Source organism: Vanessa atalanta, chromosome Z, assembly GCF_905147765.1.
Source record: "Vanessa atalanta chromosome Z, ilVanAtal1.2, whole genome shotgun sequence".
Classification (NCBI taxonomy): domain Eukaryota; kingdom Metazoa; phylum Arthropoda; class Insecta; order Lepidoptera; family Nymphalidae; genus Vanessa; species Vanessa atalanta.
This window is the reverse complement of record NC_061902.1, coordinates 14,210,587-14,237,165: the sequence shown is the minus strand read 5'-3', so window position 1 is coordinate 14,237,165 and position 26,579 is coordinate 14,210,587. Positions and strand designations below refer to the sequence as shown.

The 26,579-nt window shown below is 32.8% G+C and overlaps 2 protein-coding genes across 17 annotated transcripts in view; one reads left to right on the top strand and one right to left on the bottom strand.

The window, feature by feature from the left end:
- Window positions 1-8,321, top strand: part of LOC125076000 (tyrosine-protein phosphatase corkscrew-like) — a 28,982-nt gene extending 20,661 nt beyond the window's left edge. For both annotated transcript variants that reach the window (XM_047687916.1, XM_047687917.1), the window contains exons 5-12: window positions 233-376; window positions 1,417-1,548; window positions 1,885-2,012; window positions 2,296-2,457; window positions 2,987-3,097; window positions 3,667-3,757; window positions 4,440-4,588; window positions 7,902-8,321. In XM_047687916.1, the coding sequence (XP_047543872.1) occupies window positions 233-376; window positions 1,417-1,548; window positions 1,885-2,012; window positions 2,296-2,457; window positions 2,987-3,097; window positions 3,667-3,757; window positions 4,440-4,588; window positions 7,902-7,922 (938 nt within the window). In that variant the 3' untranslated portion in view covers window positions 7,923-8,321. The remainder of the gene's footprint in view (window positions 1-232; window positions 377-1,416; window positions 1,549-1,884; window positions 2,013-2,295; window positions 2,458-2,986; window positions 3,098-3,666; window positions 3,758-4,439; window positions 4,589-7,901) is intronic.
- Window positions 8,322-12,657: 4,336 nt separating this feature from the next.
- The window catches only part of LOC125076197 (coiled-coil domain-containing protein AGAP005037), a 212,572-nt gene continuing 198,650 nt past the window's right edge, over window positions 12,658-26,579 (bottom strand). For 5 of the 15 annotated variants that reach the window (XM_047688229.1, XM_047688236.1, XM_047688230.1 and 2 more), the window contains 15 exons: window positions 25,117-25,243; window positions 24,788-24,907; window positions 23,722-23,860; window positions 23,429-23,524; window positions 22,990-23,174; window positions 22,619-22,675; window positions 21,255-21,344; window positions 20,266-20,328; window positions 19,784-19,944; window positions 19,525-19,644; window positions 19,335-19,441; window positions 18,943-19,084; window positions 18,753-18,853; window positions 18,519-18,663; window positions 12,658-13,811 (listed from right to left, as the gene is read on the bottom strand). In XM_047688229.1, the coding sequence (XP_047544185.1) occupies window positions 13,092-13,811; window positions 18,519-18,663; window positions 18,753-18,853; window positions 18,943-19,084; window positions 19,335-19,441; window positions 19,525-19,644; window positions 19,784-19,944; window positions 20,266-20,328; window positions 21,255-21,344; window positions 22,619-22,675; window positions 22,990-23,174; window positions 23,429-23,524; window positions 23,722-23,860; window positions 24,788-24,907; window positions 25,117-25,243 (2,373 nt within the window). In that variant the 3' untranslated portion in view covers window positions 12,658-13,091. Of the gene's footprint in view, window positions 13,812-14,693; window positions 15,024-16,548; window positions 16,599-18,518; window positions 18,664-18,752; window positions 18,854-18,942; window positions 19,085-19,334; window positions 19,442-19,524; window positions 19,645-19,783; window positions 19,945-20,265; window positions 20,329-21,254; window positions 21,345-22,618; window positions 22,676-22,989; window positions 23,175-23,428; window positions 23,525-23,721; window positions 23,861-24,787; window positions 24,908-25,116; window positions 25,244-26,579 lie in introns of all 15 variants that reach the window. The other 10 variants (XM_047688242.1, XR_007120294.1, XM_047688231.1 and 7 more) reach the window with 10 other exon arrangements.

Sequence of the window (26,579 nt, the reverse complement as noted above, 5' to 3'; positions counted from 1 at the left end):
TCTCGGAAAACAGCCTCCAGTAGGATAAAATGGTATCAGTCAAGCCTGTGTTTTATTTGTGTTTATAATCCTGTGCTAACCGGCGAAGGAAATCATTGTGTGCGCGGGGTAATTGAAAATCTGCAATATACATATGTCATAATTTCAAATCAATAGGAGAATAAGGCTTTACCGATTAGTTATACATTTACTTCTTGTGTTAGCGTAGATTTAAATACATTTCTATTTACAGTTGATCAGACCCGCGTAAAATTACGCAGGAACGACGATAAGACTCAATCAGATTACATAAATGCAAGTTACATTCGCACCTCCCAACTGGTCGAACCAACCGGCTCAGTTCAGTCATCAAATGAAAGCATCAACAGCGTTAATTGTAAGTTTTTTTTTATTATTACAATGCGCAAACACACTCTCTACATCACCCTCACTCTCATAATTCAATAGAAGCGAAATATGACACGTCAACCAATTTTCAGAATTGGCACTTGTACTAAAATTACTCCAAGGAGCCAATAACTTTTTATTTGGGTCGACTTGAGTTTTACACTTGTATCGATATCTGCGGCTTTATAAGTTAACTATTAACCACTTTTAAGAAACTGGACACTCGTTATGAGTTGCAACGTCTCTTTAAATCATTCACCTGTTGCTCATTCATGACCAGGCACCCTCACGCAATTGCGGACGACTGTACAAAGTGTCAAATGAATTTGAAGAACAATGAGTGAATGAATAGCTAACGAACAATAACAACTATTCATTTCTATACGATTACATAATCCTAGCTAGACTGGTACGCTGCAACGCCACTTTTAAATTTAATCGTTTTCGATGGTACTATATCAGTAACTCAGGTGCAAATTAGCACAAAAACTGACATTTTTATACATATCATTAGCGAAGTTAATAAACATGCCACTAAATAATGATACAAAAAGACCATACGTAATAGAGTTAGTCTATTCTAAGTAGTGGTTAAACAATGGCAAGCCACATAACATAAACCCAAGGACTCGTAGTTGATTGTAGTTATACGTGAACTTCACGGCGACAGATCCTGTTTCGGCATAACGTATATCGTAAAACGTATAAACAAGGAAAATTACCCACAGTGTCTCATACATCTGATGTACGTTAATGTCATACTAATGAGGTTGCTCCATGGAATACGTGAATCGATACTGAATAATTCGCGGGAGCTACGCTTGTTCGATCGCGTAGTCATTTGTTTGTGGCAATTATTTTTTATTTATTTTCCTGTTGAAAGATTTATATAATATCTTAAATACTTATGTAATTTTCTCTTTACAAAGATAACGCGTTTAGTTATATGTATGTTTTGTAGATTATCCATATTTCAATAAGTTTACCGGTAAACGGTATCATCTCAAACTGTGTAATTTTTATTTTCAGCCTTAATCCTCAGACATGATGCCAAAAAGGCAGCTCCATTGGTCACAAAGTCCTTATCGGACGATGCTCTAAGAGATGTCAAGAGGTATATCAAAATGGACAAAACGGGTAGCAATATATGTCGAAATATAAGTAAGTCGCTGATATGTTATCAAATGTGTTACGAATTATTAATTAGCTTTGAATTATTAATGTGTAATAATTACATATTTAGCTTTAAATTATTTGATTATTGGTTACTTCTGATCAAGTAGAATTATACCATGTCGTTTGTGTTACGATTTTATAAAGTTTTTTTGGCGCATTCACAAAGCTCGTTAACGCCTCAACTCAAAAATTATCAACAAAATTCAGTTAGGGTTGTTTGTGGATTGCTCCTTATAATAGGATAAAGACGATGACGATAACTTTGAAATATTTCACTTTAGAATTATTTCAACTTAGTATATATATATATTTATATTTCAGTGAAAGACAAGATATATATAGCCACTCAGGGCTGTCTTACCAACACGACAGATGATTTCTGGCGCATGTTGTGGCAAGAGGACGTGAGGGTGGTGGTGATGATCACCATTGAAGTTGAAAAGGGAAAGGTACTATTAACTAATTATTCACAATTATAACTTTGTTTATTTGTAGCATAGAAGAAAATTGGATACTAATTATTACTAGTGTTGCTTATGGTCGAATATCACCAGTTTTTTTATTCAAAATGCATCGCGGATTAAGGCCTGATAATATCAATTATTTTATTTGTGAATAATATTCATTTTAAATTTGACCATAAAATTATTGTTCAGTGATTTCGATATTAAATCATACGTTTCGATAAGCATATAGTCACGAACAAGAAGATAAATATTATGATTTTTTTAGAGAAAATGCGAGCGTTACTGGCCCGAGTCTGGCCAAGAGGAGACATATGATGAGTTGACAGTGAAGTCCATGTCTGAGACGTGCTATGAGGACTATATCGTCAGGGAGTTCGATGTCAACGATAACAACACTTGCCGAACAATGTACCAGTACCAGTACACGGTAAGACGTTCGAATAATTATGAAATTAACTTTTTTGTTGATACTAAAGATTATACTTATAATAAATATATTGGTTTAAGACAAATGGGTTTACGGGCAAGTGGGCTCTCTGATGTTAGGTCGCCACCCATAGACACCCTTTCAATTGGGTAATAATACTGAGTTGCTTCTATATTTCTTGGCGGTAGGTTATGTAAAGAGTTGGTGGTACATGCCCAAATGGGCCAGCACGAAGTAATTGATTATACGCAAGACATTCAAAATAAGCAATGGTATTATGAATACAAATATTTATTATATCATAGGCTTTGTAGATGCTTCTACATATTTGGGTATTTATTTCTATATTTTTTTTTTATCTATGTTCTATTACATGACTGATAAAAAGATTTTTTTAAATATTACCAATGACCATTTCTTTTTCTAAAAAAATACCGCTAGTCAGTATTTTTTTAAAATATTTTTTTCTTTTTGTTAGAACTTTTTTACTACTAGTCAAATTAATTAATTAATGTTGATATTTATTCAGAGCTGGCCCGATCACGGCACGCCAGTTGACACAGATGGAGTCTTGGCGTTTGTAGAAGACATAAACAGGCGCATGTATAGGATCTCCCAGGAGAAAGATGGCCCGGAACAGGTGAGTTTTCCTTTACACAATAGTTTGTGAAATATAATAGTTATTTGATACAGAAAATATATTTATTTAATATTAATTTCATTTAATTCATTTTATAAGTATAATTTTTAAGTAATTTCAAACTATCGTTTGAAATTTGTCCTCTGTGACTAAGATTAATCGTTTGTCATACTTTTAAATTTTTTAAATTTTTGGCAATTTATGTATTTATAATTATTCAGGAATTTATTTACATATTGTCGTATCAAAAACAAATGCAACCATTGTATTGCCAAACTCTAGTCACAATCTTTATGAACTGTCATAACTGCTAGCAGTAAAGATGTAAAGTGTTTTAAGTTTAATTAAGATTATCTATACTAAAATTATAAACTTAATGAAGAGTTTGTTTCAACTCATTAATCTCAGAATCGAGCAAACTGATTTAGATTATGATTTTTGGTTCACGTTTTCCGATTTATTGAAAAAAAAAAAATGTATACCCGTAGCTTATAAGATTTCAACGCGTTTCGTCCCACGGCTTAGCGTTTGTTAAGATAAATTAATGATAATCTGTTGTGCATTTTCAGAATGTTCTGTGCGTGCACTGCTCAGCGGGCGTTGGCAGAACTGGTACTTTCATAGTCCTGGATATGCTGATTGACAAGATAAAACTATCAAGTAAATATAATATTTTATTAATTGTTTATTTTAGTTTTTATGTTATGGTTACAAGCGAATTATAGCGAAAAGTTACTATGAAAGCGAATGTGCCAACATATATGATAGCGCTGTACACAAATGTTCTATTGTTTTATGAATATTATATGCGTTATATTGCTTTGAAATATATTTTATCGCATGTCTCATTAGCAGTACTGACACTACAATACACTACACTAAACTACACTGCCAATCTTACATTCCGGCGTCTAAGACAGCTTGCTTCATTCTAATCGCGACAGAATAAGGCAAATCTTAATAGCGGTAGATATAACTTATTGCAAAGCGAAATTTCGTTCATTTCTTGTGTAATTAAAAGGCGATGAATAATCTTTTGCGATGGTATATTTTGACGAAAGCAATTCAGTCTGATCCTAATAATTATTAAAATATACACTATGATATCCGCTTTTGCGCGTTATAAAAATAGAAATATCATCTAAAGTTTTTACATGATCACATCGCCGATGTTGCTGCTTGCGAGCTTAATGCGAATTTGAAAAATGCTCTCGAATTTTTGCTTGATGTTTAAAGTGCGATTTTGAAAAGTGCAATATATAAAAAATACTTTATGCAATTGATATATACTTACAGTCGAATGCTATCCATGAGCTTCTGTTACATAATTTTGTTATTACAGGATTTAATTGTGAAATAGACGTGTACGACACGGTAAAGTTGGTGCGGGCGCAGCGCAGTGGGATGGTCCAGAACAAGGCGCAGTACAGATTCCTTTACCTGGCTGTACAGAATTATATCGATAACAATAACATTAAATTAAAAAAGAAGGTAAATGTCAAAGGTGTCGCATAAATGTATTAACAAAATATTTTATTAATCGTTTCAAATGTTACACGGTAACTATATATGGATGTTGTGTTTATTGTTAAATTAATCTTGTTTAAAATATTTTAAAGTAGTGTTAGGTTAAATGTTTTAACTATAATTAATCTAAATTGGGTATGATTATATTCGCTGGTGGCAAGTTGTGGATTTCTTATGACGAAACTAACTTACGACGAAACTAACTCACGTGGGTAAACAACTTGCCTTTATGTGTTGCATTATCATTGTAAACTTCAAACGATGTTTGCGTTTCTTTTAATTTTAATAATCGTTATATCGTATCATTAATCGTATAATTAAAATTTTATATAATCGAGTCATTCCAATCGGATATCGATTTTTCGGAAACCTGATTGATCCAGACAAAATGGTTCTTTTAAATCAATCGTTTCAAATGTTACACGATAGTTATATATGGATGTTTTATTGTGAAAATAATATTATTTAAATTATTTTGAAGTAGTGTTAGGAAAAATGTATTAATTGTAAGATCAGCTTAATTGGCTATTATTATATTCCCCGGCGGCAAGTTGCGGAACTGTCTCATGACAGATCGAGATCGAGAGTCATTCTATTATGAATGTATTAATCAATGTCAGTTATGTTACTTATCTACATATATATTATGTTGACATAAAAATCAAATCAAATAAGTCGAAGGATAAATACTTCATGTGTTAATGGTCGCTACAAAAGAATATACATTTTCTGTGATCGGTGAGCACTTAGTCCCTTGCCGTAACAGGGAAGTTTAAAACAGGAAACACTGATGTGTTCTCCATTCATTGAACGTTTTTCTTGCTGATGAGAACATTTGCTTCAGGTCTCGTGTACGACGACGTACGAGCACCTACTTGTGTCTCTCTTCTGTTTTCACGATTTCAATGTTTAATGTCATTGTTTACTTAATATTTAACCTTGTTTATTTTTTATAAACATTTGAATTCTACTATCGCCGTTTCTAGCACAGTTATCGTATCTGTCTTACATGTTCCGCAAACTGGCACTGGGATAATTTAATCTCTATTAAATATATAAGAAAGTATTTTATTTGGATAAAAAAAAAATATATAAATGTCTAAATCGATGGATAATTAATAAAGAAATATATAAAGTTTAATTTATTTATTTACTATCTATTAAAGGTTACTAAGCGAGAAATTGTATATCTAATATGAAATCCAGTATACGGGTCACCATTGCAAATATCGTACCTTATCTTGACTTCGGTTCGTCTTCGTATAGGGAATAGGAAATGTTTGAGTGATTTACACAAAACATCCATTAAATTAATTTATACTAACCTCAATTTAACATTATTTTTTAACAATAGATAAGATTATGGATTAGCAACACTCAAATAATCTATATTAATAACAATCAAATGCCGGGCGTTAGTGCATCGCTTGAGAGCGGCTGAACCGATATTTCCTTTTATTTGTTGTAAAATGTTCGAAGCAGTTCGATTTAGGTTTAAACGAAAATTAAAAAAAAAATCAAATAGGTACGGGAGAAAAAAGATTTTTTCTATAAGATAGTGGCGCCATTCGACTTCTACAAAACAGTAAATGAAAAGTTATCGCGTTTATGATATTCAATTGACATTTGAATTTGAAATGACATTGAAGGCTGTCTGTTTACTTTATGTGACATTATTCGCGATTTTTCCCGACATGGAAGCAACTCAAACTATATAATAGTTTTTTTTTCGTTATACTTTATTGTCAATCGTAGAATCGGAATTTTGTATTTAGTTCTTCTTCGTCATTAACCTCATTAAATGGGCCGAATTGAAGGTTGTACACAAATATTTCATATTTTTGATAATTTCCAAAACAAATCATACATTTTTCAGCGACTTTCAAAGTTTTGTTTATAAAGGAATATAAAATTACACTAACTACGTGTGAGCACAAATTTAAAATTAAAAGCTCATCCATCAGCTTTACTGAAAAAAAAAACAAAATTCGTTCAAAACTTGACGAAATGAATATTAACAGCTGATGTCAACAATTCACACATGTCACAGTTCTTTGTTTAAGTCAAAAGGAGAGTTTATAAATGCGTTGTATATTATATACCGTGCTTCTTCATTTGGACGAATTGTCTCGACAGTCACCCAGTGTGAATTCAAATTGGGCAGTTAAGACAATAGACTTTATTTCTAGAAGAGAAATAAATTATGTACTAGAAACCAAATTAACACAGTATTTGTGTTCAGTTTCGAAAAGTTATCATTTATTCATCTGGACGTAATCTTTCATTTGGTCGTATTTTTAACAACTTCAGGTAATTTCATTTTTATATGACACAGCGCCATCTGTCAGTACATAAAGAAACTAACTGCAGAAGCTTTAGTTGAAAGTTCAGGTTTAGGTAAACAATTAAATCATTTAATATAAGCGTTTCACCTTCTTTTTAAAGTCATCAGAACACAAATCTTTAACTGTTTAGACATTGCTAACAGAAATAGTACATTATAATAATATAACGTTAAAAACAAGTCAAGGCAAATCTTCAGATCAAAATATCGCCATCTTTTATTTAGTAAATAAACTAATTATGCAATTTTAGTAAACGCAGTTTTGAATATTGACGCTAGTTGTCAGATTTTATTATGATTCTTGCTCATTTTTGTAAGATAATTTGCAATTTTTATAAAATTTTTGACTGATCTTAGTACACTAACGAATCATGACATTTTCATGACTCAGTAATAACCGTTTTGTATCATATTTTATTAATATTTTCACACAACATCCCATAAAAAATAATCATAGATTATGGGAAAAAATGGGTATAACAAAAAAAAAATTAAAGCAATAGTTTTGAAATATATATTAGTCACACGTAGTTTTTGTTTTAGGCAATATTTTTTGATTAGCACATTTATTAATTTTGTAAGCGACTTTGTGTGTTTCAAAATTATCATTAAAATTCGTTTGCATTCCGATTTATTTGCGGTCGATGCCTTTAGCTCCACGGTTAGGATTTCATAGACCAAGCCTGGGAGTTATTTGGATGGTTGGTACTTATTGACGCACTTCCGTGCTCGATCGTTGGATTTGATCAATAAAAAAATCTTAATGGTTTTAACATCACCGACCTGCTTATGGGCTGGCTCTATTCGACTCTGCCTGAACTGAACTGAAGGCGGCTATAAATTGATAAAAATATATATATAAATTAAAAATTGATATTATTGTCAAAAAATATACTTCATATGGGGAAATTAATGAACATTTCTTTTTCACAGGTGTATACTTCCGAAGCTTAAGTGGAAAATACTGGTGAACCAAAGTGTATAATTATTTATTATTGAGATACTTCGTGTATTCAGTGTACAACACTAAAATGTGATCACAAATTAGAATTAAGTATTATTAGTGTAATATTCAAACCGAGGTAAATAGTACTATGACAGAACTTACGGGATTAAAGCGAGACAAAACATGTGTATGGTCAGGAAAGAGAGACAATTGTTAGTTTTTATCTGTAAATAATGTAGTATTGCATTTTGATAAATAGTATTGCCATATAAAAATATAAAACGTTATTTCACAGACTGTAAAAAGGGAGCCATGGTCACCAATGTTTTGATCTTGGTAGCTAGCACCAAATGATAACATAAATTTTAAGAATATTATCTAGATATATATATATATATATATATATACATAAATTGTTCGTAGGTTAATTTTATTGTACCTTGAATTAAAAGGTTGTTTTATAATGAATTTTATTTTATCTATCCCCTCTAGAGAAAGTGCAGCTGTTAGATTTTTATTCACAAAATCAGTGGTGTATTTACCAGCAGGCTGAGCTGGCCGAAGCCAAATTAATTATGAAAACCGGATTTCGAAGTATTTATCGAAATAAGTCGTGAAGATATCTTACTATTTTTTTCTTTCTTTTCATCGCACATGCGAGATAAATAAGCAACTAAAAAGGTTTTTATTAAATTTCATTTGTTCGCTTGAAACAATGCTTGAAACTAGCTACGAAGTTTAAATTGATGTTCAATTAAAACTTTGTAGGCACTCAGGCACATGTGTTAATACAGTTAAGTTAATAACGCAGCAAATCTAACAGCCTATACTTGCAAAATGTGTAAATCCACCACTACACGAAACGTACAACGCTTTATTATTGAATATATCATGTAAATAAATTATTTCGTTGGTACTAACGACTTGCTTAAAAGGCAGCTATGAACTTAGAAGTTGGTAGTACTTAACACCTGTGCTTCGGAAAATATAATTCTGTCTTATTGTGTCAGTGAGTCATCATTCTGACATGTACCCGTATTTGTGCACATTTGTGCCCTTATAATTTTTCATGTGGGTTTCATTTACTTCTATTCTTACTTAATGTCAAAGGGGTGTGGGATGTAGTATTTGTGCCAGGCTTCAGGTTCTAGCTTGAGTGAGTTTGAAACATTCATCTAAGCTGTCGAATATGTAATATTAGCGTAACTGCACTTTATTGCTAATTACGATCCACCATCGAAATTTTGCTAATCACTAATTTAAGATATAAAAAATGGATGGGAAATAAAAAGAAGATTTTTAACTTGACGTTTATAATTTTAATCCACAATTAGTTTAAAATATTTGAAGCTATTTTTGTTTTAACCTAATGAAATAACATGAAATTCAACTAAACATAACTACAAAGATATTTCAAAAATAACAACACCACTACAAAAGCTTTAAGCTTTAAATTCAACAAATACAACTTATCGAATTCTAAAAGAAATAAATTTAGCTCGATATAATATTTGATGTTATATAATATTTGATTTTCGCCATAATAATAATAATAATTTACAAAACAACATATTTGGCACGAAACGTAACAAAATAATATAATCGGAGAACCGCAATGCATGCAAAATTTATAATTTTTAATACTTATATAAAAATAACTTCAATATTTTACAAATTAAAATATGAAATAATTATAAATAGAAAAGAAATTGGAAAAATACAGTTTTACAATTCCTAAGCTAGAAGTTAACCATTGACACACATAATTTAATACTATATTTATGAATGTGAGGGAAGATATATAATTCTGTATGTCTGATAATACACACGTGTTAAACTACATCGCAAATAATATAATACCTTCGCAATCCGACAGCATTATTGCCATTTAAAGGGCTCTCGCAATATTGATGTACATGTACAGATGCGAAAATGTAGAAAATATTTTGTAAAATATCAAATCCATGATGGCATAAAAATAGTCGATAAACAGCATAGCAAATTAGTACTTATAATTTAAGTAATAAAATATTATTTCATTTAAAATATGAGTGCTTTTGACTCGGACTTGGACCGTCTTAATAATAAACGAAAGAAAGTTTTTTTTTTTTTGTGTAACCGGTAAAGGCGTTAATGCTTTCCTGTCTTTTGGCTGTAAACATTATAATACACACTCGAAATTCTTTAGATGTCGAGGTGTGAATGTCAATTTAAATTAAGAATCAAATTTTTTGAATGATTTCTGTTCGTCCAGATTTATTAGCAAGACGGTAAGTGGTAGTTTTCGCAAGTTATGGTTCTAATTGCACAATAAATTGCTAACAAGCATTATTTTATCTACTTTAATGGAACCAAACACGCACTGTGGATTTTTGTTATTTAATTACGACGATTATATAATAAAATGAAATATTATTGCCAGTCGAAATAATATTTAAGTATTATTGTATTGTTTATACTGTAATTCTGCAGTTATAAAATGTATTGTACAATTTATTTTAAAATTTTTCAAAATTTCAATTAGTATCTTTTGAAATAGTTCACGATATTTGTACCAGTTATAACCCTACAGTGAATTTTGGTTCCGTATATAATTTGATAAAAAATTGTAATAGTTCATATAATATTATGTAAATAAAGTACAATTACACCGTGTGACCATTAATCAGACGAGATTTTTCTCCCAAAGGTAGGGTGTTTATGGAATTTATATTTTTTTCAATCGTAAGTGTTTTATAAATAATTTCTAAGTGCGTGTTAATACTGTGCACTTATAATAAAATAGTGTGACACTCTGCGGTTCCATGTATCACCGAAAACAAATGAGATATTACAATATCTTATTATTGTATACAAAGTAATCTCCTATGAATCAATTTATTTCAAGATTTCTTTAAACTAAGGATTGGTTTGCTTCAGCGGAATCAAATGATTACGGCTAAGGACGCTCTGCGAAATCACACCACGCGATTTTTATTTTTGCGGTTTAAATCCGCACTACGTAGTCAGATTTGTATGGGTGTGCATATTTTCTTGTTCTCGATCTTAGTTTTCGAATACAGGTACGCGCGTAAAAGATACCAACTACTGCAGGAATTGTATAAATCTGTATTAACAAACAAAAAACGCGCGATGTTAAATTGCAATGCGGTCTTAGCCTAACGTAGACGAAAATTGAATTAAGCACATATTGAATGTATTATTTTTAATTATAGCCAATTACATAGTTCCTTGAATATCATGGTACCGCGAGAGTTGTCGTGAGACGCGAAAACATTAGAAAGCGCACATTTATTTGGCATAACGTATACATTATCTATAGCTAATACTAGACTCTATACATTGTCTAATGCAGATATAGTTTGAGTCTAAAAATAAGAATATTTTAACACATCTATACAACAATATCACTCGTTCGTTTTCTCAAACAATTTGACCACAAGTACGCTATTAGGTGAAAAATGTTCGGTTTAACTATACTAATATTATTGACGGATTTTTATGCGCGAGTACGAATTTAGTAGTATTGTTTTTTTTTTTTTATTAATTTGGTTGTAGATATAAAAGTAGATTTCTCTGATTTGAGTTGAGTTAAGTTTAGTAAGCCGTTTTACAAAATTTTCAGAATTCAATTCTTGTTTATTAATAATTATATCGATAGCTTTTGTTTTATCACAGTCAATTTTAATATGATTTTTTATATTACCGTTTGTTTGATGTATATGTTGGAATTTTGCGATTTATTTATTTTTAATTTTTACTATTGTTGCTGCAGTTCGCTTTATTTATGTTTTCGTTATTCCGAATTCATGTTTACGATATTTCGTAAATGTTTTTTAAATTTACATTCTACTGTTCAATCAAATATTGCCTTTTATATGATCCGATTTGTGGAATTACGTTCATAATTATTATTGTTTGATTTCAAATGTAACCGTCAAAAATATTAATTAGTTTATAAAGAAAATCCAAATTTCGATAATTTTAATTGATAATAGTATTAAGATTTCGTTGTGCCAGAAATATAAAATAAGAGCAAATATTTTGTGGTAAAAACCTGATCAACCGAAAGACGAGAAGGTTATAAAAAAGTATTTGGCACATAAGTGAAATATTATTACGGTATAGGTAGAAATTTTAGGGACTAGGTAAGGTTATATATTATGTAATTAGTTACATACATACGGTATAAAGTATATATGTATATAATAGGAGAGAAGATACCACGATTCATACACATTTACGCTAATGGTAAAATTTTATGATTATATGACTAAACGTTCTTTACCGTTAACTCTTAACTGCAGGTAGTTGTTAATAACGTCTCAAAACTGCCCTTACCAAGTCTCGCCCAGCCATTACATCCTCTTCTTGAACCCAATCAGGGAGACATTTACGAGACAGCATTTTTTTCTCTTTTTTTACTACGGTAGAACGATACATGTATTATACGTAGTGAATTCTAAATCTGCTGTCATTTGCAAGTAGATACTTAAAATTAACATTTAAAAAAAAATTGTTGATTATAACGTTCTTTTGATGTAATTTGGTTATTTCATTTGGCCCGAAATACTCATATGATTTTATTTTTACTTGCAGGGTTTTTGAAAATTATATAAAATATTCGATTATTGTATTTTTTTTTCTTTTACATTTTTTATTACCTGCTTGCAAATGAGACGCAGTTATCTACAAGGTTATTTGAATGGAATAGACATATACTAAGGGTTACAGAAACACCAATAATAAGCTGTTCGCTTAAACACAGATTTTTTTTTGGTTTTTTTTTGATTATATGATCGTTTATAATGATATGAAATTCGGTTATCCGGTATTCTAGCCGTTGTTGTTGTTTATAAGTGAGGATTAGAAGATTACAGATAAAGGAGATAGATAAAAGTTCGGAGAGAGCGCAGCGCGTGTAGCAATTTTTAAATATACGGGGACGAAAAATAGTCACCAAATAAGGAAATTATAGCAAGTGTATCATACAAACAACTTAATACGATTGGACTTTAACAAACATAATAAAATATCCATGTGTGCAATAGCGGCCAATTGATAGTTATTCGTCGTTATTACGCACACGTTGAATCAGTATAAATGTACTATAGTATAAATTATTTACTACAACAACTTAGGTTAACTTAAACAGATATAAAGCCAAATTGACACGGTCACAGGATGTCCGTCTCGTACACTTTGTTGGTGGTAGCGACCGCGTCAGGCGCTGTCGACTGAGTGTCGTCGGGTGACGCCTCGCTCCGTTTTGGGTCGCAGTCACCAGCCAAGTGCGTCATGCTTCCCGAAATATTAGCTGGTGCCAGGTTCAGGCTAAGTTTGGTGAGCAAGTTTGACTCACTACCGGTTTTCTTCAAATCTGGTTGCGCGTTAGGCGGCAGCGTTGACCCGCTTCGCTGAATCATCTGCAAGCGAGCGTACTGTTCTTGTAGTGCTTTTTGTTTCTTTAGAAGTTCCTGATGCCGTTGTTCTAGGAGTGCCTGACGCGAAGCAGTTTTCTCATCGTTGGAGTCGGAAGAATCAGGTCGGGGTGGAGAGGAAGGCGAGGTGGGAGATGCGAGAGGCGAGCGGGAAGTGGTACGCGGCGGCGGGGGCGGCGGGGCTCGGCGCACGGCCATCGCGAGCAGTTCTGGATGACGTTCGGGGACTGGCGGCTTGGGAGGATGTTGGCCGCGCGCGCGCACGGGAGGTGAAGCGTCCGTGTCGCTGCCGCTGGGATATGAGTGTAGCCGACGCAAGGGCCCCTCGCCCCGTCCGCCGCGCTCCGGTGGTTTAGAGAAAGTTTGAAGTTCATCTAGTAGCGCATCGAGGGCGTTCTCCGGCCGCACTTCAGCTGCTCCCCGGCCCGCAGCTGCTCGCCCGGTGACGGCGGCACCCTGCGCATCATTCCATCCACTTCTAGATTTGCAAGGCGAGCTTCGCGAATGTAAACCGCGATGTTGTAATTTTGTTAAATTTCATGAATGATATGAACGTTAAGATGGCGTGAGAGAAATTTCAACATCGCAGTTCTCGACATAAATACAATAACACCGACTGCACAGAAACATCGAGAAACAATCATTCAAATAATAAGATTCACTGATTAACTCTCCGTATTCACAAATATGGATAGAACTAAATGGTTTAATGCGACCACAATCATTCAAAAAGAATAAAATGAAAACGAAAGGCGATTGCCTCGAATTTTTTGCCGTCGAATAACGCTCTTTCCAATTTAATCGTAAAGCTGACATTATAATTTTGATTATGTCAATAATCCGAACGTATAGTCGACGACAAAAAAAAAATGAAAGAATGTGTCGAGCCTGTAATGATTTGTGGTATAGAGAGCCGAGGTGACATCAAACGGAGGTCGGAGGCAAAGAATGGGTATGTAAGATATGTTGCACGGACTTATGAGCGGCTGAACGTGATGGAAAATATTATACAGTTGCTTCATGTGTGACAAAAATGCATTAAATATTTGGAGACGACATATCGCTCTTAACAATTGTGATGATTTTGCCATTAGTCAAAAATTTTAAAATTTGTGTAAATAGTGATTTAAACTTTGTCTACCGATCAAAGAAAGCTATTTAAATGTTATTTTAACCATTACAAGAACTAAATATAGAAGCTAATGTGAACTGCGTTCTACTCAATACTTTAATTAATTGTTTATTGAAAGTGCTCACTTAATATACCAGACTTTAATACTGAAATTAGATATAAATACTTTATAAGCGTATAGGTACGAAATTTAGAAAAAATATTACCTTAGCTCCAGATGCAGGTTAGTCTTTTGAAACCAATTATACTCGACAACTTAGAACTTAACAGGCATTAGGGATAAGTGGACTCATCGATTAATCTGTAGTCATTTATGGTGTCGGTGTCTCTTGTGGAGTGCGAAAGTGAGAAAGAAGAGTGGGTTCAAGAATAGTAGAAGATTCTAAAAGCACTAGTGTACGAATGTGATAGCTAATAATCTAATCGATGTTAGTTCTAGATAGAAGAAGAGGAAAGAGGATACGGGATGGTTACTTAGAAATTTATTGGGATCCAGAGGATTGGTTTTGTGAGCTGCTTCTGGAATCGAGAACGAGCTGCAACAGAAACAAAACGGCAAGATGCACAAACTATTATAAAGCAGGCTAAAGAATACCATGCGTGTTAAAGAACTCCTTTTATTGTTGAATATCTATAGTAGAACAACTACTATTGTGCAAGTTATTGTAAGTAGTTTTAGTGTTTATATTTTTACAATAAACTGTCATTCATGATTATTTAATTTTTATCATCATTTATATATTTTGTCTTAAACGTTGCGTATTACGAGTTGCTTATTTAATTACATTTAAAAATTATTATTAAAAAATATACCTACATATTAAATTTAGTCTTCTCAATTCTAAAATCTAATTCTCGATGCGTTGATACTTAGATATATATCAATATCATACAGTAAAACCTTCTCCGAAACGCGTTGCATATTCTGTTATAAGCTTTATGTATATCGGTTCAATAATTTTAAAGAAACTTCAACATTTATTAGTACGCATGTCGAAATTTGTTATAATAAATCAATATTATTGTTAAAAATTCAAAACCATTAAATTATATTGTTTTGTTTTGTAAAAATTATTGATGTTTGATTTGAATAAATGATTACGTGTAAATACGATGATAAATGAAACCTCAAGCCTGATAATGGTAATCTATAAATAGAGTAATGAGAAGTAATTATTATTATCTAGTACCATGCCTTCATGCCATTAAGTGTTATGCGCCTAGTTCTACGTACATTACTAATACACATATATAATTAATTATATACAGCAGGCCTTTATGTATAGAAAATAAATATGCCGTTAGATCGATGAATATGCTATTTGCTATTACGTTAAAAGCAACTTTCAACTTATGATTGTATCCAAAACGTTGCATATTAAATCATTATCGATTAAAATATTAACAACAATTTGAACTAAAAATATACTATCGGTATTATAATAAAATACACAACGATTTGTCTGAAACAGAATAAAATATATACGAATCAAATTATTAAACATAAAAAATATTAAAAATATAAAAAGATGATTGTGGTAAGCTGAAAGTTGCATAGGTCGTCGGAAGCGCTTGGCCTTGTCTAATCGTTTTAAGCAAACGAGCCGCCCATGAATATGGCACTGATTCAGATAATATTATGACATTGAAAAATTTAAGGACAAAAAACTTCAAGTGCCATTAACACGAACTTATGTTTTTTGCAAAATTATTATTTAGTATTTAAATATATGTAAGCATGCGTACCGATTCTTTCAATACTGTCTGTACTGGAAAAAATATGCAAAAATTCTATAAGTTAATGAAACGTCTTGAAGCGTATTCCCTTACAGTATTACGAAAGCATAGTTTACCGCTGTGCACCAACATGCCTACATAAATACAGCTCTGTGTTTATTTACACAAGTATGAATATCAAAAATAATGTAACGAGAAAAGTAACGTGTAATAAAAATATACAAATAAATTATTTAAACGTATTTTTATGAATAATAATAAATAATCATAATAATAAAAGAGTAATAATAATAATTATGGTTATATAACGAAGAGATTTATTACTCGTTAATAACTATAGCTTCTCTGAAGTATTGGCTCTGTCTCCAGGCGAACTGACGGGTAACAAAACGGAAAAAAGACGATGAAATTTATCATTAAAATAGTATGTTATAAATGACACAGCTCAAGTAAGTCAATGATCAAGATCAATCAATCGGGGAACAGCAGCTACTAATCGTTGTTATGCACGGAATCGTCCCATAATCCCCCTCTTCGTCCTAAGCATCGTGAGACACTTCATTTACTTTGTGACTCGAATGACATATGTTATAGAAGAGGCAAGAGTTTAGAAATGAAGTGACAATCGAGATGTCATGCTCTGCTTGCCAAATGTTCACGTCATAAAGTGTACCAGGCGTCCCAGTACCGGCTATCCATTACAAGTATCAACCTTTGATATATTTAATTATAAATAAATAACATACTTTCGTAATTATAAACGGTAAAGGACTCTGAAGAGTGGCAGGTTCAAAAAATATCTGTTCGGCATCTAGGTAAAGTACATCATTACTTGGAGGTGTTCATTAAAATTGGCATTATTTTCCTGAAGCGAGGATTAAAAATGCAACGTTATGGATAGTGCGTGGTTGCAGGGTTTGTGCAAAAGAATTCCAAACTTGATATTTGTATTCTGTTCCTGACGTCACACTCTGTCACGCCTACAAAAATGATAATAAAATTCACACCCATATTTTTAATTAATTACCTTTTCAAAAACCTAATTCAAAAATAATTATATAAATGAGTAAATTATTTGAAAAATAGTAGTGTTTAAAAGATAATCCTTTCAACAGAAAATGTTGATTTAGTTAAACAGTTTTTTTTTCTTCAGAAAATATTGATTCGAAGGGTAAAAAGGTAACTCAGGTGTACCTTAAAATATTAGATCTCATAACGTCACTGTAAATTGACAGAGAGTGACGAACAATTTTTCACAAAATGGTCGAATTTTGAATAAACTGCCAATACAATAAAAATAGTTGCATATTGACGAAAAACTGAATGTATTTCGTAAATACGCATAGAATTTAGGGCCGAATTAGATTTTCTTGTCAGAATACACACAAACAAAAACATTGAAACAAAAAACATCGATACTTTAGTCATATAAAATATTAGAGGATAAAACCGATAAAATATTGGTTTAACTGAAACTAAAAAAAGCAATTTTACAACTACAGTCTACTTCATCTATTGAGGAGTAAATTTTTTGTCTTCCTTACAGCTAAATTATTTTATGGAGTTTTTCCAAAATAAAGGGCACGTGCATAAAATAAATCTATGCAGTATATACTATAGGTTTCATACACTAAACTATAAAGCAACTAGGGTAAACTTAAACCAAAATTTAAATTAAAAACGAACACTCCGCAAAATAATCGAAGTGCGGGAAAAAAATGCAAATTTTAAACTTTTGGCAAACCTGCAATTGTTAAGCGGTTATAATATTTGGATATCGTGTGATCTCAAATACTCAAGGTGCTGTAAGTCTGACCTTTATAAAAATCAATGATTAGATTTTAACATTTCATATTGATAAGGAAACTCGGAAGAAAATTTACGCTCCATTATAATTTTGAGTAGTTAAAGACGGCATCGACTGCTTCGGAATGTCATTAAGATAACTGATATAGATGTTTTTTCTTCTTCTAAAAATATGAAATTCCATATGATTTTAATATATTTCAAATATTTTACTTTTCAATCATAATATCTCTTAAATGCTAAATGATTTATAGATGTGATAGAAATATACTATCGTACAACAATGATGGCAATCGTTCAAACGTATGTAACATTTGGTTCGTACCGCATTATTAAAAAATTACGATGTAAATGTTTCTTAAGCAGTTAAGTTAGTACCGTCTCAATATTAAAGTCAATTATTTATTTAGTAGCAAATTTTCTTCCAAAAATCGTGACCTTGATTATTTATTAATTTAGAGTCATTTGAATTACAATGATGCTTGTACCTTATTATTGGTCGGAGGAAGTGCACAAGCATTCTCCGAATTATAATCCTCTGAAGACGGGCCAGCAGTGGCTGAGCTCTGAGAAGAGCTTGGAGAAACACGGCCGTCAGTGATTGGCAAGCGTTGCTCTTGTACGCATGCCAACCTATATTGAATTGAAACACAACGAGAGATAAAGAAAAGTTTACAAATACAATTACTGATCCAGTATGGGATAAATTTTGCAAAGCATACCTTTTCAGAGTCACAAGAGTTCCAGTAAGTTTCTTGCAACGACGCAAAGCCAATTCTAAGCGTTCCGGTTCTTCTTCAAGCATTTTTTCCTTCCGGACCACCTGTATATATATATATTCACGATAATCACATACAATTTTAGCAGATTTAAATTTTATTTTCATATCTTGTAGTTTTAATTTTATTTTACCTTCTCCATTTCTGCGGCCAGTTTTGCCTTCATTGTTTCTTGCAGTATCGGGAACTTCAGCTTCCAATCGGCGACTGTCTTGCTACTTTTTGAAAGAACCATAGCAATGCGTTCGATATCCGCCATATTGACACGAGTCTCCCTACAATAGGTCAATACCACTTCAGAAATACTCTTTATTCAAATCTAGTTATCATAATATTATAAAGATGAAAATTTTGTATGCTTTTTTGGATTACACGCAAAATTAACAAATTAGATTTTTTGAAACTTTTATATTTTAGTTTATAGTTAAAGGACGGAGATAGGCTATATGCTAAAATTAATTTAAAATAAGTAGATACAGCTCATCGAAGCTGGCAGCTGTAGCTAGGGAATTAATAAAATATTACCTGTTTGCTGCTTGGCCACGCAGACGCTCCACAGTAGCTTCTAGTTCATACAAGTCGTTCTCAAGAAGCAGCATATCTTGACGATATATCTCTTCTTCGCGCGCCAGCTGTTAGAATATTTTAATGAAATAAAATTTACATTTAAAAATCATTTGTCGTCTTCGTTAATTAATATGCTTTTTATACATACTGTATCGTTATCATCATCGCAAAAAGAGGCAGCTATATCACCAATTTTTACAATGGCCTCAGCCATCATTTGCCTCATTTGTATGGAGTGCGACAGGGTCGAACGACGAAGATTGCGGGTCTGTGAAAGATACAACATACTAATACATCAAATTGTGAAGTATCAACAAGCTGAGCAAGTTCGCGATGCTGATTATAATTCGCATTAAAAGTTGCTTCATTCGCAATGCATACGTTTTAGTTGCAAAAATATTATGTACCTCGATCCTGAGATCGCGGCTTTGCTTCTGAAGTACTCGCAGCTGGTTGAAAAAGTCCGGATTGACGTTCAGAGTGTAGGTCCTTTGCGGCACCAGATTCAGTTGCTGTCCCACTAGACCAGCCGGCTTGGGTGGCGGTGCTGGCTTAAGCCGATCACGTTCTAGTATAATATTTGAAAAGAAACTAATTAGTTCCATATATTATTTGTATTGAAAATGACCGTAATCGAGATTTAAAACTATATATCAGATTACAAAGTAATCATTTTTATATATAGAAATTCCCGATGGCCTAAAGCAATAACTAAGCTAAATCTGTAAATATTCAATTATATTTTTGAAATCCATTAGTTAGTGATTTGGTATTTCATGCTAATTATTAATTCATCAAGCCAATATAGCTTCGCGAGTCGAGTATAAAAGCATTATAGTTAGTAAGGCTCTTCAAATAAACTCGTGTAAACGGATTTCAAAAAAGTTACCTTGAGATGACGTCCTTGGTAAAGTTGATGACTTGATTGCAGGTTTTGTTGGTTTGGTATCGGCTGGTTATGGCAAAGAAGTAAGCGGAAAGAAATCAATTACAAGAATTATGGTTGTGGTCATGATCTTAACTACAAAAAGAAGACAGATTTTTTAGCAAGGAGTTTCGGCTGAAGAATGAACAGAACGCGCATGTAACATTCGCCTTTGATATTAATATTAACGTACCTTTTTTGACATATTATATATTTTTATGACTATTATGAATATATAGTAATATGTAATTGCTAACGATATTTAATTTTATGTTCGTTAGTTTGGTTTAGTGAGTTAGTAATAACTAAGCATGTTACATGAAGAACTTTGGATAAATCTCATTCATTGTTATATTTTGACAGAATCAGATTTATTCATATGCGCATTTACTTCATTCTCAGCCACTGATTATAGTATAAATAAATATATATATATATATACATGTTTTCGTAATGTAGAGTGATGCAACATTGTATATGAATTCAAAAAAAAAACAAAGTATCGGAGGTGTAAAGAATTCATAATGAATCAAATGTACCATGGAAACATGTAGTGAGGAAAATTGACTATTTGCATACTTCGATGAAAGAAAACCACTCCTACATGTGAATGTCCAATTTTTGGAGAAAAGACCTACAGTACATGATAATATGAAATGTCCTCCGTGAGGATAAACGACAATGTTCCAAGAATCATCATCAACTATAAGAGACAAGACTGATTGATGAATTAAGGAGTGATACTAAAACTGATGGAAAAAGCGCATAACCGCGAAGAGGACTATTGGAATATCATACGTCACTAGAATAGGGAGCTTGAATACCAACACCGGACTATGAAATACTTCAGTTCCATTCCAACTACTAATGTTGCTAAATAACCACTACAAATCCAACTCCGTTGAAGCGTTTGTTTAATAAACATATTGTATTTATATTTCACAAATGCATACCTGAATGTTGTGGAGAATGTTGTTTAGGAGAGTTCATATCTGGTGGGTCATCACTAAAGGATACCGATTTCTCAAAAGATACAGACTTCTCTGAAATAACAAATTTAAATGTATGAATATAAAAGGGGTGCAGGAAACAAAATCGACTTAAATAGGTCAACCAAAGTAATGAAAAATTTACGACAGTTTTCGTAATGATGTCATATTGATCAAAGTTCATACGAGAGATGGCTTAAAGTGCCTTTTTAATGCAAACGTGCAAAAATGTTGGAAAAATCGATACTAAATTTGCGGAAAAATTGAGGTCTATAACCAATATTTTTACAAAATTAATTTTCAAATTCAACCAATCACTGAAACGAAATATTGTGTAAGACTAAGAAAAGCGTAATCATTAAAATATGTTAATAAGTCGATGTTTGTATATATATATATTATATATATAAATATTACACGATGTGATGGACGTGCGCGAAATAAAAAATAATAATTACAAAGTTTATAGGTAGGTAACTAATATCCGAATTCTAATTAAAGAAAGTAATCCATATAAAAGAATATTCACATGCTATTGATAAGGGATACTGTGTAATACTTTGAAGCTATTTCACTATTCTAATAAACAAAACAAAATAATGCTGTCGATCGAACTTGATTGTTACTAAAATCAACTCAAATTTTAAGTGTACTTGTAAACCATACTATGACTGTCTCGTAAAGCATACGTAACAATATGTTTTGCAATTTTAGTAGCAACATGATAAAGTCAACGGTTTGTGTCTACTGTAACGATTATGATTCAGGAGTATTTGATTTTACAATGAATGAAACTGACAGAAACAATGACGCTGCGGATGATCAGTACTCTGTATAAACAATTTACATTAGAAAAGGCTGAAAACAATAAAATCACACGAGTCAGCAAGCAAGCAGCACTTTCGGCGTGATAATGTATAGGGACTGCTCAATACATTGCTAATGTAAATTTTGTCCAATAGAAATTTTCCCGAATTGCTGTGACGTGTATATGATGCATGTTGGTGGAGAGAAAGCGTCACTTTCCCTGGCCACATTCCGAGAGGCGCGGAAGAAGCTCAGTATTAGGACTACACATTTACTCGCTCACTAATAGAATGTGGTGGTGCCCGTAATTTGCGGTTTCGTACCTTCGTTAACTACAAACTCTATTATAACCATTGATTCATATAAATAATAAATTGTACAAAATACAACTAGGGACATATGTATGAACATTATCTATTAATATTATTATTGTTTTTATATGTTATTGTTGTTTCATCATCTAAAATTTTAAACATTAGCAATGCATTGGCAATTATCTGGCCGCGATCATTCACACTTACGAAATCTGTCCCTCCCTAATTTGGGAGGTCTCTCGTTGCTGGCCAATCGATCGGCATCTGAATACAGGAAACGCAAGCCACATTAACGCACTAAGACTTTGATAGTTACAGGATTGAAAAACGAAAATATGTGGAGTATTTTGACTAATCCGTCACTAATTTAAAATATACGTATATTTAAAATGTAGATTGACTACATTGAGATGAGAAAATTTAAATTCAGAAATATCATCCGCAATCGAATGTCCACAATCGAATCGATCGAAGAGATTTTATTTTGTATTATGTTGAATGCTGACCGGTAAAAGAAGCCCATCGACATGGTAACACTGCGTTAGATATTGTTCCTGAAAAAAATCAAATATCCTTACCCTGACCAGCAGGTCTTGTAGTGTAGGTCTGGTAATCCAGCCTCGGCGACGCAGGCGGGGCTGATGCTGCTGCAGATGTTCCCGGAACCTGCAGAGCTTTTTGTACAAGCCCTGTAAGATTCGCGAGCTGGCGCTCCATGTTTTCTACGCGGAGGCGTTGCATATCGTCGATAGGTGGACCAATCCTATGAAAGAATATATTAGTGCGTGAACCTATAAAATCAGCCACATAAATCTTTTATGTAAGCAGTTTACTGTCGCCATTAGATAATGAGTCGCAGAGCACCTAGCATTGTGGCCACAATATCGCACAGCATACAAGAAGAACTTTAAATAATTTAATAAATATACATCTTGAATATATATATAAATATACATCGTATTTATAAATTAATATATCGATTACGATATTTCATATTTTAGAAGCTAAAGTTATCACCTGCCGTCGTATGGGGGCCGGGGCATAGGTCGCGGAGCAGTTGTGATCGGGTTTACTCCATACATCTGGTACGAGTCATCAATTATGACCGTTTCGCTGGAAAAATTATCGAATTTATTGAAAATTATTTTAATTAGGGAATTATTTAGTTTATATTCATTCCGATGTTTTTCGAGGACGAAAAGAGTAAAATTACTTACCGGATGGGCAACATAATTGTAAAATTACTTACCATCGTATAAATTAAAAAATATTACAATTTATATTTAAAACTATTGTGAACATAATTTTACTTGGCTTCTTCATCGATGACCGGAGCAATAGACGGCCTCCCGGCAGCAGATCCTAGGAATTGGGTGTAATAAGGGTCTTCGTAGGGCCGAGGGGCGATGACTCGCTCAGGCGAAGACATGTATCCATCTCCAGAATGCGCTGTACGAAATATATTTTTTATAAAAAATATGGATAAAATTAATCGAATTTCGAAATTGTTATTCTTGCGTTGCCAATGTAATTAAGAAAAGGCTAAGGATATAACGTGAAAAAATTGAAGTAAAACTGTGGTACACCAAGATGACAACATTAAACGTGTAATTGAAGCTGAATGAACAAATTGAAGGACATAATAACACAGAGGAAAGCGAAAAGAGCAAAGCCTTAATCGAAATTTACATTACAAATAAAAAAAATATAATTAAAACTCTGTCTTTATAAACTGTGTTAGTAAATGTTTAATTTTTAGAAAAAAATGTCTCACTAATAAACATAATATTCACAGCAGAAATAGTTACAGAACGATTCATCTCTTTCTGTCATCAGCAATTTGATATGCCAAAGAAGAAGACAAAGCATTGTGTCACTTTACGAACGCTGCTCAGATTTATTAGTAAGTTGAAACTTTGGTACCAGTAAGTGTGTGTTAAAGTATAATGAAGAATAATAATGTTCCCTTGTAATGTTTTTGATATTGGAATATTATATAAATACAAACTGTATATATATACTAAATATATGCATTTAATTGACCTAAAGATCAAATTATGTAAATACTTTCTAAGCGTTTCTAAGAATAAAATATACTATAGCGTTATCGACTAATTATTCACTATGTCAAAAAAAGTTAATAATAAAAAAAAGGTTTTAGAAACATTGCATTACAAATTCATCGTTTTAATGACTACTTTATATCATGACCAAAACGTGTAATATTAATTAATTTAATATTTGAGTGGAATCCATACGGAGGAGTCGATGTTTGTATGAAAACTGTTAACACGACACTGAAAGAATAAAAAGCTTCAAGCAAATAAGATTTTTGAAGCGAAAAAAAACACGTCGACAGGAGGAGGCCGGGGTTACCAGGAATAGAGTACAGTTGATCGGTACCACGGGGACAATCAGCTCCGGCGAAGGGGAAACAGCGCTCTGAGCCGCCCCCCGGAACGTACGAGCGCACTGGTTTTGGTGGCGCAGAGGGACCTACACACACAGTTTTTAGAAAAAAATCCCTATATAATATTCTAGTCTATGCCGGATCTCATTAATTCGTAAGAAACACGTGCATTATGCAGTGAACTAAAAAATACTGTCGGTATTATTTGGTAATGGCGGAAATTTGTAAAAAATCTATGTCAGTAATTACGCCATAGTGGGAATTCTTTGGTAAATACGAATGTGAATTTACTTACAAGGATTTTGCTTCGTACGATCAGCCGGCACAGGTGGCGCAGCTGGGGAGTAGGCCCTCAAGACGGCTCCACCGCGAGGTAAAGTGCTCGGAGCAGGACCTCCCATATAGTAAGCAGGCGCTTTCACCTTAAACAAAATTATCATAATTTAAAACGTGCTTTATTTAAATTTATTTCAATAAGTACCTATAATCCAACCTATACCTATAATTAATATTAGAGTACATTCACAATAATCCGATCTGATATATCGCCCGCTGGTAGTATCTATTTCTGCATGTTTTTGTAGTGGCACTATTTACATACGTATGTAGGTACAGATTAAACACACACAACTTCACTGGACATAATACCTCTATTGGGCGTTCTGTCACGATTTAACGATCTGGTTGGATATTATTAGTATAATTACCGAAGTTGTGAATGGTAAAAGCCGACCAACGATATACGCACATGTGGCATTTAGAATACGATAAGTATGAAATCAAAATATGTTAACTTAACTCTTTGAGCCGTGATGGCCCAGCGGTTAATTAATAATAAATATTGGACAACATCACATACATTACTCCAATCCCAATTTAAGTAGCTAAAGCACTTGTGTTATGGAAAATCAGAAGTAACGACGGTACCACAAACACCCAGACCCAAGACAACATAGAAAACTAATGAACTTTTTCTACATTGACTCGACCGGGAATCGAACCCGGGACCTCGGAGTGGTGTACCCATGAAAACCGGTGTACACACTACTCGACCATCTTAACCGATGATTCTGAGTTCAAGTCCGGGACAAGCAAAAATGAATTCATGTGCTTAATTTGTTTGTAAATCATCTATTTCCCGCAGTGAAGGAAAATATATTTTAGAAACCTGCACGAGGTGGGTTGGTGGGTGAGTATCTGCCACGTGTACTAATCTTCATTGTAGTAGCGTGGTGGAGTAAGCTCCAAAACTTCTTTTCAAAAGGGAGTGGAGGCCTTTCTCCAGTAGTACGACATTATCAGGTCGAAACTTGCCTTTTTTATAATATGAATAAGCAAATCGCAATGAGCCATTTGACAGTAAGTGGTCACCACCGCCTTTCGATATTGGTGCTCTAAGTGATATTAAGCTTTGTTTATATGGCCAATGCACCACCGACCTTTTGTGAGACTGTATGTGTCTGTTTTGTGAAACAAGTATAAAGATAGCATATAATAAACACAAACAAGATATTGTTAATTTATTAAAATTTAACGATTCGAAAATTTAAATTGTATGATTTATTTAAATTTACAGTAAATACATCTTAACAATGAGGATAATATTGAAAATGATTTTCATAACGTAAATACGCCGTCGCGGTATATTTCACGATCACACGAATCGGATGCCGTGACGTCAAACGACATGACTGTCTTATACCGTGATGTCCCCTCTCCCTGCCGCTCGTTATATTTCGCTTACCTATAACGTATTTT